At 36.6% G+C, this 14895-nt stretch overlaps 1 protein-coding gene across 1 annotated transcript in view; it reads right to left on the bottom strand.

Annotated features, from left to right (window-relative positions):
- The window catches only part of LOC124802533 (xanthine dehydrogenase), a 246306-nt gene that overhangs the window by 42041 nt on the left and 189370 nt on the right, over positions 1-14895 (bottom strand). The window contains exons 12-17 of the mRNA XM_047263388.1: positions 9175-9288; positions 8882-9020; positions 8725-8800; positions 5127-5347; positions 1507-1629; positions 268-492 (exon numbers count right to left, since the gene is read on the bottom strand). Of these exons, the coding sequence (XP_047119344.1) occupies positions 268-492; positions 1507-1629; positions 5127-5347; positions 8725-8800; positions 8882-9020; positions 9175-9288 (898 nt within the window). The remainder of the gene's footprint in view (positions 1-267; positions 493-1506; positions 1630-5126; positions 5348-8724; positions 8801-8881; positions 9021-9174; positions 9289-14895) is intronic.

Below are 14895 nucleotides of genomic sequence, written 5' to 3'. Positions count from 1 at the left end.
CTGGAAAGTAAGGAAGCTTCTGTTTTCATAAAATGTTTGCCTTTTGTTCTTATTTGATGTGGTTATTTTGAGTGATTTTCAAAGTAATGATTAATAAAATTTAATTGGAAAAGTGTTTATCTAGTAATGGCACACAAAAACATTGACACCAGACAGAAACATTGATTTTGTTTACATTTTTCTTAATTTATCTTTATAAATCATAGATCATATATAACTATGATATTAAAAGCCACAAATCTTGTGCAACTTGGCCATGCCACATACCTGAATTTCAGTTGGATGCTGGCAGCTAGTAAATATCTCCATTTCACTGTCTTCACCTTTAGGTCTGGCAAGAGTAACATGTGTTTCCAGATAAAAATGCTCTTGAGCTCCTGTTCTGGCTTCTCCTGACACCACATGATCTGCAGCAGCCATCGCAGCATCCACATCTCCATCAGTAATGGATACAGGGAATCCAGGAAAAAATGATTTCTCTCTTATTGCATCCTGAAAGGTTTCCAACAAAAGCTGCATCAGTAAATCTACCACTAATATTATGTTACTAAAAACTCTTTCTCACAAATGGTACTGGTTACACATAGAGATCATTTTCTCCATACTATCTATGACCCTTGCAGTTATCATGGAGTAACCAAACCCTCAACTTTTGAATAAAATCTTGAATACAGAGGCTCTATGAAATTGACATACCAATATATCATTCGGAATAGACTTTCGTGGTGCACCCAAAAGAAAACTGTTTGAGTAAGTAGGTAAGCTCCTATAAATCATTTGATAAGTCTACTGAACAGTGAGACCAGTGGTGTTTGTTGACACTTAAACTGTATGACTGTTGAGGGAGTGTGGTCTGTAGATACACTTCAGTATAAAAGATTGTCACTAAAATATCTGCATACATATGGTTTGTTAGTATGTTTAACTCAACACTATACAGAGTCTAAAATTCTACAATAAAATTTAATTGTGTGGTAATGGTCCTGATGGGACATATTGATCATTGCAGTTACATGGACTGTACATAATACTTCCACCCTCCACTTCTTCCCTTCACAGTTCACTTATCATTTCCAATAGCGGCGAGCACTCAAGATAAATGAGGTAAGCTACGAATGGAAAAATTTAAGTTTTCCTTTCTCCTTTAAGTGTTCAGTATTTTCTTTGTTACTACTCCAACCAGAATGCATGTGACTGGTATTGGCAATATGAGCGCACTTCTTCATTAGTTACACATTATGTAGACATTATAACTCTGTGCTCAGCTTGTCATCCACCCAACCATCAATCCTGTTCCAATAATGACTACTTGATGAATGACAGAAATCTGATTCACAGAATTAACAAGGTTTTCTTTTCATTTGTTTGTGAGTGTGTGGGTGTGTGCATGGATACGGGTGGAAAGAAGGTGGGTATCACACTTATGCATGCATGCTTGTGCAATGCTACATGGTTTACGTTACATGTAATATTATAAGGCTATAGAAATCAGTTAGTTTTACTTACATCTATAGTGACGACGACTGGCTTCAGATCTTCATATTCAACCTTGACCAGTTTTGCTGCTCGCTGAGCTGTCAGTTGATCATCTGCAACAATGGCTCCTATTGTCTGCCCTTGACAAATAACCTGAAACAATTACATCTTTTCGGTTTGATAAAACGTCTGCTAGATCTATTTTTAACTTAAAAAATTAACAGTTAAGCCAACATTGCTGTGATACAAATGACTACTTTTTTTATTAAATTAAGTGATGCATTTAATACATAGTTTTTATGCCTGTTACTACACTGAATTAGTGAATACTGTATAAAATTGCATTCCAGTATGAGAGATTGCAGTTCTTGTATTTGTAACAGTGTTTTATGCATACTGCTTTATTGCAGGTATTACATGATGATGGTCATGGATAAAAGAAAAACTTGATGGTGTGGGTCTGTGTACCATCATTAATAACTGGCATATTGGCTACAAATATTTCATATTCTCTCTCTCTCTCTCTCTCCTCTCTCTCTCTCTCTCTCTCTCTCTCTCTCTCTCTCTGACAAAAGAAACATGTGGAAGCCGGAAGCCTGATTAATTCAAAATTTCTTGTTTGCACACACCTAGCTCAATCATTCATTTAGTTTCAGTTATTTTTACTGTAATAGTTATTACTTAAATAGATTTAAAAAATGCAATTGAAAAAATAATTAGATTAAAAGTAATACTTAAAAGATAGTGAGTAATTATGATCATTCAAAATGAAATTTCAATTCTGCATTGGATGTGCTACACAGCTCTATGGGAGATATTACACACTCCTGTGAAATCATTTATGTAGGTTAAGAACAAAAATGGACCCAGTACAGATTCTTGTGAGACTCCACATTATCTTCTCTTATCCTGTGGTTAGTTTCATGTCTGTGATGCAGTCTATCAATGAAAACTTCTATTATAAGATAAGACTCCATGATGCAAGAGGGATGCCATTAATGCCATAACACTTTAGTTTGCCAATAAGTATTTTGTTGTCCATACGATTAAAGGTTTTGACAAGTTCACAAAATGCAAAAAAAGGAGAATTTTCCTTGTTAGCTCTGTTAAGATTTCATTCGAGAGGTCTAGTACCGTTTGTTTGTGGAGATACCCATGTGACAGCCATGGTGAGAGACAATTTCCTCAGTTAAATGAGTCAGTATCCTGTCATAGACAATTTACTCAAAGATTTTTTAAAGGAAGCTTCCTGGAAGTTTCAAGCCTGAAAGGCAAAAGTTGCAGGTTCAAGTTGGTCGGGCACATACTTTTAATCTGCCTAGTAGTTATAAATCTGCACACACTCTGCTGCAGAATGAAAATTCATTCTGGATACAATCTGACAGGCTCTGACTGAGCCATGTTTCCACAATACCCGTCCCCCCATAAGTGCTAGTCCCACAAGATATGAAGGAGAACTTCTATGAAGATTGCAAGATAGGAGATGTGGTGCTGGCAGAAGCAAAATTGTGAAGGTGGGTTGTGAATCATGCTCAGACAGTTCCACTGGTGGAGTACTTGCTCATTAAAGGCAAAGGTCCCTGGATTGAGCCCCAGTGTAGCACACAGTTTTAATGTGCCAAGAAGTTTCCAATCAGTGCACACACTGCTGCAGAGTGAAAATTCATTCTGGAGACTTTTGAAAAGACTGGAGGGAATGAAATAGATCTGTAATTATAGTTGGTTTGTTTATCTCCAGATGTATAGAGAGTTAGTGACTGATTACTAAGATTGCTAGTAATTGCAGAAATATATTATTATTTCCATGTCAACTAAAACTTATAGTAGCTTTATTGAACTGAATTTTTGTGATATATTTCTTCACTGTAATAAATTATCTCCTAGATACAGAGATGATAAATAGCTACAGCAGTAAACACACTAAAATTAAACTTTTATAACTATGAAATTGTTGGTGGCAGTGGCTAAACTATTAATTTTGCTAATACAAGCAGCAATTCAACAATAAGATGTTCCTTAAACACAACAATTGTCTCAGAAGAGCAGAAGTTGGGGAAGGATAAGAGCATGTAGAGATTATAAGATGACAAATTAAAGAGTGCCTCATTTTAAATTTGGAGTCAAGAAGGTATATCTGAAATGTGAAAATGTTATCTTTCAACAGTATTCTGGTTTTCATTCCAGAGGAACTAATAAGGTCACAGAGAACAAGTCAAGTGACAATGAAATATGATTATAGAGAAGCAAAGCTAAAGAACCACTGAGCAATAGGAATGAATCAGGAGGAAACTAATAAATAAATGAATATAAAATTATACACTGTCCAGCCATATTAATGTGACTATCTGTCAAGAGCCTGAATAATCACCTTTTGCACCATGAGATGTGCACGACAAAAGTCAGTCAGGTTCTGGAAGGTATCAAGGGTGATATGGAAACATGCCAACTCCAGTGCTGTGGCCAGCTATGTTACAAATATCAGCTGAGTGTCCATTGTGTGAACAGCTCAATTCTCGATTAGGTTTAAATCTGGGAAATCTGGTGGCCAGGGGCGTACAATAAACTTATCCTGGTGCTCTTCAAACTAAGCATATACACTACAAACTGTGTGATATGTTGCATTGTCCTGCTGGTAGATGCCATTGTACAGAAGGAAACAAACTGTATATTGGGGTGGATATGGTCCCCAAGGATAGATGTATGCTTATGTTGATTCACTGTGCCTTCTGCAAACCATAATGTTTCCTCCTCCACCATGGACCCTTTGCTTCCAGACATTTCACACTGTACACTCCAATGGCCATCTGTCCACTGGAGCATAAAACATGGTTCATCTGAAAAAGCCACCTGTCGCCACTCAGTGGATACCCAGTTGTGGTATTGGCATGCAAATTTCAACCTTCATCGCCAATGAGAAGCAGTTTGCATGGCTGCATGAACCAGACGCCTGCTGCAGAGACCCACATGCAGTAACATTTGCTAAATGGCATTGAGTAGACACTGATATTAGGCACTTGGTTCATCTGAGTGGTCCGTTCACCCCCGTCATCTATGGCCCATGGTACACCACAGTTGCCTCAGTGCTGGTTTTGGATAGCAGCATTTTTCCATGCGTGGTACACTGTAGCCATGACATCATGTGAAGTTTTACAAACTGAGCCATTTTGGAAATGCTTCCACCATTGGCTTGAAAGCCAATGATCATGCTCTTTTGGATGTCACATAAATTGCTCCATTGTTGCATTATGACAATGACAGCACTGTTTCTCTCTCCACTTCAAATACTGCCACCTGCCATATGGGAGTGGTTATTGCTTATTGTGGCCAAACATAGTTAGTGGTCACATCAATGTGACTGGACCATATATGTTGGAGGAAACAAAAAAAAAACGTTTATGGAATGGAGAGTCATGACAGAACACTGAAGGGAAGTGTTGCAACAAAAGAAACTAGTCTATTTTATGTTTGGATAATCATTTATTTGGCAAGTGAACAGTTTCCAGCCATGGCTGAGTGAGGCTGTCCAACTCTTACCCATCCCCTGCTTCAATAGGAATAACCATTTTTCATATCTCTTAATAATGTGGGACTACCATTATTATTATATTTGTAAATACAGACAAGCTAACTGTAGGTAGCAGAAACTATACCTTTCCTGCTGCAAATATATTTTCATCATGCACTTGAGGGCCCCACATGTTATGGTGAGATGACAGATCTTTGGCTGAGAAAAATGCATGAACTCCTTTAATTTCAAGAGCTTTACTTTCATCGATGGAAACTATTCGTGCATGAGGTCTAGTACTTAATACGAGTGCCAAGTACAGCTCTCCTTCAAGATGTGGCATATCATCACAATATACAGCCTCACCTGCAAAGTATTAAAATTATGCTTCAGCACATCTAAAGATTTGAAATGAGTTACTTATTCCTTACTGATGTAAACCTCAAAAACTTACAAATAAATAACACTTGGAAAATACTGCTTAATGAACTTGGTGTATGGATTATTGTACTGGCACTTAGTGGTAGTTCATACAATATTTAATAAAAATGTTTGAAAAAAAAAACAAGTCAGTAATAACTGTAATAGAATAGGAGCATTCACCTAAAAGAAAACATGATCTGCTGAATGACAGACACAAAAACTCAGAAAAACAGCTAAACTAACCTCAAAAATATTTAAAAATTTATTATTCAGAAGGGGAACAGTGGAAACAAAGTGTAAAACATACGGACATCAAGAGACACAATTTATCTGATTCCTTTCCCATATAGTGTGCCTTCTCAATCAGTTTGAAGTAGCACTTCCTTCCTTCGTGCATGTACATCTCATCAATCTCTTTTTCTTTACTGTAATCCATTTTCTCCTGACAAAATGATTTTTAAGCATCCATTTAGATGTTTCACACTTTAGCACAATCTATTAAGAATAACAGTTCAAACAAAAGCACAACCTTCACTAAAGGAATTTGGAGAATTTCTATGTCAACTTCAGACTAGTAACGACTCAAATATGGGGACACAATTTATGGTTTTAAATATCCTTGTTGTAGAGATATAAAGAAAGAGAACAGAAGGGGTGATGGGAAGTTGAAAAACATTGGGGAAAGTGAAATAAGTCTTGTGTAAGCTGATTCCTAGGAACACACCAGGGGCAGAATACAAAAGACATGCTGCTTATAAAGAAATGTATTGAGACAGACTCAGTGTATTGCTTAAAGGGAACACAGTGACAACTGTGTAATGAAATTCTCTTATTCTCTTATTTCTTAGTCTTGGTTCACAGAAATAGTATCATATCTGGTTGCAACCTCCTAGTAAGTCATCATTAGGTCTCTGTTTGAAAAGAAAGAAAAAGTGGATATTCAAATACTATGAAACTGTATTACAAATCAAACTAACATTTATATGCACTTTAATCTGTTACATAGTAAATTATCAACTGAACCAGCCAAGAGAGGTATTCACAATGCAACCATATCCATAGCCTGCTTGTTGGTACTGAAGGTTGCAGTTAACTGTGTACGTTGGTGACTTTTAAAACACAAGTATAAGATTAAAAATATTCACAATATAAAAACAATTTTGAGAGAAAGCCTTCTCAAAGTTAAAACTAGTGATGCAGAAGTTAACCTCTTCAGGTGGGCATCATCTATCCTGTTTCTATTGTATATCTAGCTAATCTACACCAGTAGTCATGTAATTCTTTTCTAATTTTCACTTTGAGGACATTTTCTCTCACAATCAGTTTTACGTAGCGATTATGTTTAATCTCATATTTGTGGGTTATGAGTTACCAACTTTATAGTGCTACATGGTTATCTGTAGATTTCAGTTGCAACAATCATAATGTGGATATGTTCTCACTGTGAGTTTCTTTTAGCATTCTGCCCCAATAGTTATGGATGGCATTGAAATAAGAAACTAACCATGTGCAAGACTTGCTTACAAAAACTGATTGTAATGGGCCTGCATAATATGTACAACATTTTTGAAATTTTATTTGTTCAAGAGATGACTGAGGAACACAAATAGCTATGCAGAAAATAATGACAGTCCAGAAGTAATTGTAGATTAGGTCTATAAAGAGGGGAGGAAAGGTGGTAGGAACATTGGATTTCAGAAGAAATTATTAAAGCTGCCGAAAATGTTATACAAAAGGAACATGTAAGATTATATACTGAATGTCTGCAAACAAAGGCTATTCCATAAAACTAGATCAATGCTGTAAATATTGTACTTCACAAAAAATGGGACAGAGAAGACATGCAAAATACAGACTCCTCTGCATAAAGCACAAGTTATTCATTAAAATTATCCATAATCTTTAACCAGGCAAATGAAAATCCTGGCTTTAGAAATTGATGCAGCACCCCAAATCAATTGCAACTATCAAAGAAATTTATGGAGTGCCACTTTTATAAGGGCTCTGACTCAGTTTCAACCAAGTCTATAGTAGCAGTCCATAAGGAACAAGGTGTTGGTTCAATAAATGTTAGTATATTGGAGAATTTACATGCCATCCCATTAGACTTTATCAGGATACTGACAAAATGCAAAATTGAAAAAGAGTTTTCATATCACCAAAACTGTTCTCAACAGTCATAGAGAACGTTTTTAGACCCTTAAATGGGCAAAACTATGGAGGATGTGTAGTAATGGAACATATCTGGGAAAAAATGTCATTTTGCTGTTGGCACTGGATTGTTTCTCTTTACAGCAGGCAAACTCCAACAAATGGAAGAGCTCAATATAGTAAGTTAGAAAGTTGGTCACAAAACCAGTTGTAATAAAATTAAAATAGTGTGTAACAAACATGTAGAAAAGAAAATACTGTACTACAAATTAACAGTAAAGACATAGAATTGACTTTAGTATTTGGGACAGTCGAGGACAACAGAAGGGAAGAAATGGGCTTGACTGCTTTTAACAAACTGCATAGGTGTTTCAGAACTAACCTTCTAAGTCCATCAAAAAGAGAGTTTACAGTTAGCGTATATTAACAGCTTTGTTAATGGCAATAGGCCTTTTAATTTGAAGGGTGGGGGCAGGAGAACCATTTAAAAACTGATGGTTGTACAGCAAACAATGGACAATACGTGTAGGGAATTATTAGAAGAAAGACTAAGACAAACAAGAAGTCAAGGAACAGACCAGGCTTACTAAACAATTTTATGACCATAATAAAAGTGAAATGGGTATGGGTTGGGCATTATATAGTTAACTGTATAGGGATAGACAGATCAAGGAAATACTCTCTGGATTCCAAAAGATAATAAAAGATCCATGATGATGTAATGGAAAATGGGTAGATCACTTTTGAAAACATGCAAGAGCATCATGAATAGCTACAGCTAAATATGTAATGCATGAAAATATCAAGCAGCATATGGCAGATGATTGTTATCTTCTTAATTTTCTATGTTATTTATTAACAGATTACTAGGAGCTATTAATGCATTTTATTATCTTCTGTATAGCCATCTTCCTGCAAATAAACTACATAGTAACAATTGTTGAGGCACATTTTTGTTCCATTTGAATTGAAAAATTGGAGCAATAAAAAGAGCCGATATAAAGATCACATCATCTGCCCTAAATAGGTAAAATAAGGTGAATATCACCTCTCTGTTCTGTGCAAATCTGTACAGAGTGCAAAATGATCAGCTTTGCCCCTCAATAACTTTGCATGCAGAAATTTATATCTCTTGACAATTTAAATTTATCTTCAAATAATTATCTCACCAGTAGCCTGTTTAAATGCAGATTTATGTGGAAGGGGCCTTCCAACAGCATCTGATGCTCTCTGATCCGGTGGTACCTGAAAATGTTGAATCCAAGCAATTACTTTTTTTAGAATAGTTTTTTATTTGGCAAAATATCTATATCTGCTTGAACTTACCACTTGAAAATATTGTGAACTTCTTGGGATTTCCATTTCAAGTCCCATTATTCCACTTTTATAATTTTCTGGAACAGGTTGCGTGCAATTTTTTTTAGCAAGTTCATTGCGAATTGCCAGATATGCTTTGAAGAACAGGCTAAAATAAGAAAGCAGTGGGATAAATTTGTCACAAAACATGATGAAGGTATTGTAGTAAGACAAATCCTCAGCAAAAGCTAATTATTATTTCATTCCATTCTTGTTACAGTGTCACTGTTTTTCAAATCATTTCAAGAACATTTCTTCCTTACCTTAATGTTAAGGATCTACGATACTGAATCATTCCTCCAGGAGCATTTGGTGACAAAGGAAGATCATTTATTAGCATTTCATAAGCATCTTCCAACATTTCATCATTCCATTCTCTGAAAAGAAAATAAACATACCTTAATTATTTGTTAGATCCCTATACGAGGTCAATATGACATGCAAATCCTAACTATAATACAAAGTATGTAATGAGTAAAGACAAACATAAATGCACATCATTGGTTGACCTGTAGATCTGGAAGAAGATAGTACTTTCTGCATATGCATGTAACCTGTGGATTCTGAAGATAAATTCAAATTCAAGAGCTGAGTTACAATGTTCATCATTGAGTACATTAACTCCCAAATAAATCTGACTTCCTCTGCATTCATGGGCAACTGAATTACAGATAGCTACCTAGTACTAAGTAAAATTCCCTTTCAACCTGTTGATGGCAGTGATGTGTTGTGGCATTGATTCCAAAAGAGATGAAAGTACTGAGGATCCATCCTGAGCTATGACCAATCAACAGGAACTCACAAATCATGAAGAGTGGTCAGATCTGGGTCCGAGGCACATGCCTCATCCTAAATTATCCTGGGAATGCACAATACAATTAAGGTCATGTGGCTCTGAGAGCCGCCAAAGTACCTAAATGTCCATTTTGACATGATTTGGGGCTTTATCCCATAAAGATGCAGGTGTAAGCAAACCAGTAAGTGCACATGAACAAACAATAGATTCCTGTATTGTTTGCTGGTGAGAGACAATATCAGATGTGTCTGGGTCCTCATTTGATTTCACATTAATGTCCCCCACAAAGGAATATCTCCACCACCTGTCTTAATGGTAAACTGTTGGCAGATGGGACACTTTACCTCACATAGTTGTTTATATATGTGTACTCCATCATAAATGTGTACAAAAAGAAACACCACAATTCATCAGTCCAAGCAAACTTTCTGCTTTGAGCATCCACTGGCTGTGCTTATCTCTGTGCCCTGCAATAGTGAGCAGAAGTATGGAGATGGAGTTGTAGCTTTTGTATCCCATAGCAAGGAGGTGTTCAGAAGAGTATGTATGCTCACCATATGTCCAGCATTCAACTGGATAGTGCTCCATTTATCTGCTGTTACAATCTACTATAGGCAATAGTACCTTGTCATGAACACATTGTTGCCCTTAGGTAGCTGACACTGGAGGCAGTGAGTTTCCTTGAATCTAGGTACAAAGGCATACCCTTAAAATAGTGGCACATACAAAGTCAAGAACCTGCACATGCAAAACTGTCAGTCACTCATGAGCTGAACGCATTAAATTTTTTTGCCCTGTCCATTCTGTGCTTTATGGCCACATTGATTGCTATTACAAGAACTGACAGTGTCCCACTCAAATGAGACACCATTGTGACAGGTGCATTCTTCCTCCAAGAAAACATCTATCATTAATTCAGTTGCTGTTGATGGTCTATGGTGAGTAATTACATTTATCATTCCATTTTCCTAATCCTTCAAACTGCATGTTTCCCAAGAGATGATCACTGCCTCAGTAACACAATGAACATTTCAGAACAAAAACAACAAACATGAGCAAAGACAAAAATTTACAACTAGAATTGCCATGTGATGATTGGGACTCTATAAAGAATTTAGTGTAACAACCTATAGAAAAGAGAAGTTTGACACAAATACCTTGGCGGTAAGAATTCACATGGGAGTGATAATAACATCTAAATACTTCTGGCTACAAAAAATGCAAATATGCTTCCCAGCACACATGTTCGTACATTCTACATTGGTGGTCATCAACCTGTGGGCCATGAGCCACACACAGTCCAAATCTAGTTTTAATGTGACCTGCAGTTCTCAGGCATCTTTTATAACAATATACATCTAACAACTAATAGCAGAATCCAAAAAGCCCATAAAGTTTATAGCTTCTGAAAAGTGTATTTTTCTTGCTCATGAATGAGAAAAAATACTTATAAAAACAATGATTTTTGAGATATGCTTAATGTTTATTGATGTTGGGGAATTTGACCATGAGCTAAGCAAAGTTCGTTGCTTACCTCAAAGGCAAAGTTGTATGTAATGGGGCCACTGCAGGATTGATTGAATTTCATGAGCATGCACAACTGTTGCTGATTAACTGCTATGGTAGAAATGTCAAACAGAAATAACATGGATTCATGAATGAGCATTGTAGAGATGGTCATCTTCAAATGTTGTTCATGTTTGTAGTAAGCAATATGAAATAAAATTAAGGCTGTTGTAATATGATGCAACACTTAAAAGAAAATTATATTAAAACATTTAGTAAATATTTGCAATTATGTTTCATATTGCAGTTACTGTTATTAGTTAAAATAAGATATTAATTTATGTTTGTTACCAATTAATTGTAAGATCAGTAAAGGAAGGCGGCAAAATGGCCAGGACTGAAAAGTGGCCATTGCATATTTTCTGCCCTGAACAGCACTGTGCCTCCCAAGGAGTGGTAAAATTAGTTCTAACATATGTAGCCATTATTGTCAGTGAGATTCACAGAGGAAGCTTGTTCTGTTACATTTTAGTAAAGATGGAAGGTTAGTCATTTATACAGAGTGACACAGAATGACAGGAATGTTTGAAATGAGTAGTGGCAGCCATGGGCAGGTGGCAGCACTGTGGGTTCATGACAGTTGGTGAGTAAACAGTCCATCATTTCAGTAATCATGGATTAGTGGGACAGACAACAGCATGCATTAGCCATAAAATGTTTTATAAAAACATTGATAGTTTGGAAGCGGCACAGAGGGAGTTACAATGTTTTTATAATTTAGGACATTATGATGCCATGCCATCAAAGCATGTGATAAAATGTTGGATTAATAACTTTGAAGAGACTGGATCTGCCCTCAAGAAGAAACCATCAGGACGACCAAGAAGTGTGCATTCTCCAGCGAACATTGATATTGCACATGAGTCTGTCTCATGGAGCGCCAATGATTGGAATGTCACGGGAGAGCGTTCGCAGAATTCTTCATCTTGACTTAAAATTTCATCCATACAAACTACAGATGGTGCAACAATTGAAGGACAATGATTACTGTTTACTATTAGGATTCTGTCAACAAATGATAACAAAAATAAAGAATGACGATGAATTTCTAAACAAATTGTGGATGTCAGGTGAGGCACATTTTCATCTCACAGGTAATCTGTATAAACTGAACTACCATTACTGAGTAAACACAAATCCTAATGACATCCATGAGCTCCATTTACATGCTAGTAAAGTGACAGTATGGTGTGGTGTTTTATCACATGGGATTATCGGACTGTATTTTTTCACAAACTAACAGGGAAACACAATAACTGTCAATGTCGATTGTTATGTGGAGATGTTATGAACTTGTGTTACACTTGCATTGAACAACTTTCCAAACTTTCAAGAAGCCTGGTTTCAACAGGATGGAGCAACATCACACACTGCATGGCAATCAGTGGCATAAGTGTGAGAATTGTTTGGAAACTGTGTGATCTCATGATTCGGTATCATTCCCTGGCTCCCAAGATTGGCAGATTTATCCGTTTGTGATTTTTTATTATGGGGCTACCTCAAGAGCAAAGTCTTCATGACTCAACCAAGAACCCTGGATGAGTTAAAACAGAGAATTTGGGATGCAATTCGTAGTATTTCAGCTGAGATGTTGCAGCAGTCAATCAGGAATCTCAACAGCAGATTTCACTAACGTACTCATGCAGGAGGACGCCACCTAAAGTATGTAATTTTCAAAATATGATAAATGCCATCACTGTTTTGTAAATGACAAAGTTGTAAGGTTTCAATTACTATGAATGCAACTTCTTTCCTTCATCATTTCTAGTTTTATTGGACTGTGGAAATGTTCCCGTTTTTCTGTGTCATCCTGTATTATTCTTGTTACCTCACATGTATGAAGAATAATAACTTTTTACAACATCAATGTTTAAACAATATCTTTTTGCCTATAAGTGTAATTCATCATTATTTATTTCAGTTTGATAGTCTCTTCTATGAACCACTAATGCAGAGATCATGTCAAGTTGGGAAAAGTGGCCGAGGTGTTCATCCCAGCAAGAGTGAGTTAGTTTCAAAAAACAGGCAAAACACAACAGATAAAACTGACTTCTAGATCCTTTTATATGCAAAGCCATCAACTGACATTCTATCCCTCTGTGAAAATTTTGAGTTAATTATGTTATTTACTTATAACCATCTCTGTTCTATGTGGCCTAATACAAAGGCTCAACTGAAAATGGCCAGCTGCAGCCACTTCGCATAATTTCAGATACTAGGGCATCAAGGTGCTTAGACAATATGTCAATAAATCAGAATAATCATAGAAACCTGTTGTGATGGCACTGGCCACACTACCCACTTAGATACAGAAAATTGGTCACCACTGAAGCCTACAGAAAAATGTATATAGTTCCAATATATTATTTTCTTTTTCATTTAAAAGTATTTGGGGTGTTACCTTATAATACACAGAGTCAAGTGTGTATGTAGTAGGGTTCCATCCTCCTCCCCTCTCACCCAACCCTCTCCCACCCCCATACCCTGCCTCCATCTCTACTCAGTACCACCAACAACTCCCATAAAATGGTGGAACAGCACTTATCAAATATACTGCGCAACAAAGGTGCAAGGACATGATTATGGATGGGAAGATGAGATATGGCATCTCAACTGTCAAGTTCTCAATGCAGCTCTTAAACATATTAGGACAACATTGACATCACTTGGAACTATTTGTTGACATCACAGTTATGCAATATAAATGTATAAGTGAGCTGCTGTGGATTGGATAGCTTTCACCACTTAACTGAAATTGGATTTTGGGACAATTAACATTTTTTTAATAAGGGGCATACCTTTTGAGAAGACCTTTTGTTGAGATAGTATGTCTCCCTTTCTGGAATGAAGCAGCTGGCAGCTAGACAGAATAGTGTCCACAATAAAGATCTTATTTGAATCCTTAAACAATATTTGAAATTTAAGAAACTAAAATCAAAAACAGGTATATATTTCCAGAATGAAGCTGAGAGTGGGCTGATGTGAAACCTGCTGATAGATCAAAATTGTATGCTAGACCAGGTTCGAATCTGGGACCTTTGTCTTCTGAGAGCAAGTGCTCCACCAACTGAGCTGGTCCAGTGTGATATTTATCATGTGTTTAAATAAATCCCCCTCATGAAAAGAGGGCTTTGCCAAGGAGGCAGCTTCCATGCCTCAATGATAAAAGTAGTCATACTGCAGATGCAACAACAACAGAGTTATTTGTGGAGAGGCAAGACAAACTTATGGAGGGGCAGCAGCTTTTTTTTTAGAAACTGCAGGAGTAATAGTCTGGATGATTGATTGGTACAGTATTGTTACAGTAGCCAACAGGGCCTTACTCTGCTGGTACAGCAAATAGCTGAAAGCAAGGGCCAACTAGAGTCATCGTCTTTCAGGAGGACATACAGTGCCACAGTACGGTTAAATAGAGATGGCATCCTCTTGCACAAAATACTCCAGAAGTAAAATAGTGCCCATTTGGATCTCTGGATAGAGGGTATTCAGGACAGTACCATCACCAGGAAAAACAAGACTGGCATTCTACAAATTTGAACATGATACATTAGATTCTTTAATCTGTGAAGTGTGAAGTGTGGTGGCAGAAAGGACAAGACTTCAGCTCAGGTGAGTATAGGAT

This window comes from Schistocerca piceifrons, chromosome 6 (assembly GCF_021461385.2).
Source record: "Schistocerca piceifrons isolate TAMUIC-IGC-003096 chromosome 6, iqSchPice1.1, whole genome shotgun sequence".
NCBI classification, from domain to species: Eukaryota; Metazoa; Arthropoda; class Insecta; order Orthoptera; family Acrididae; genus Schistocerca; species Schistocerca piceifrons.
The sequence above is the reverse complement of the archived record's forward strand: the minus strand, read 5'-3'. Positions and strand labels throughout refer to the sequence as shown.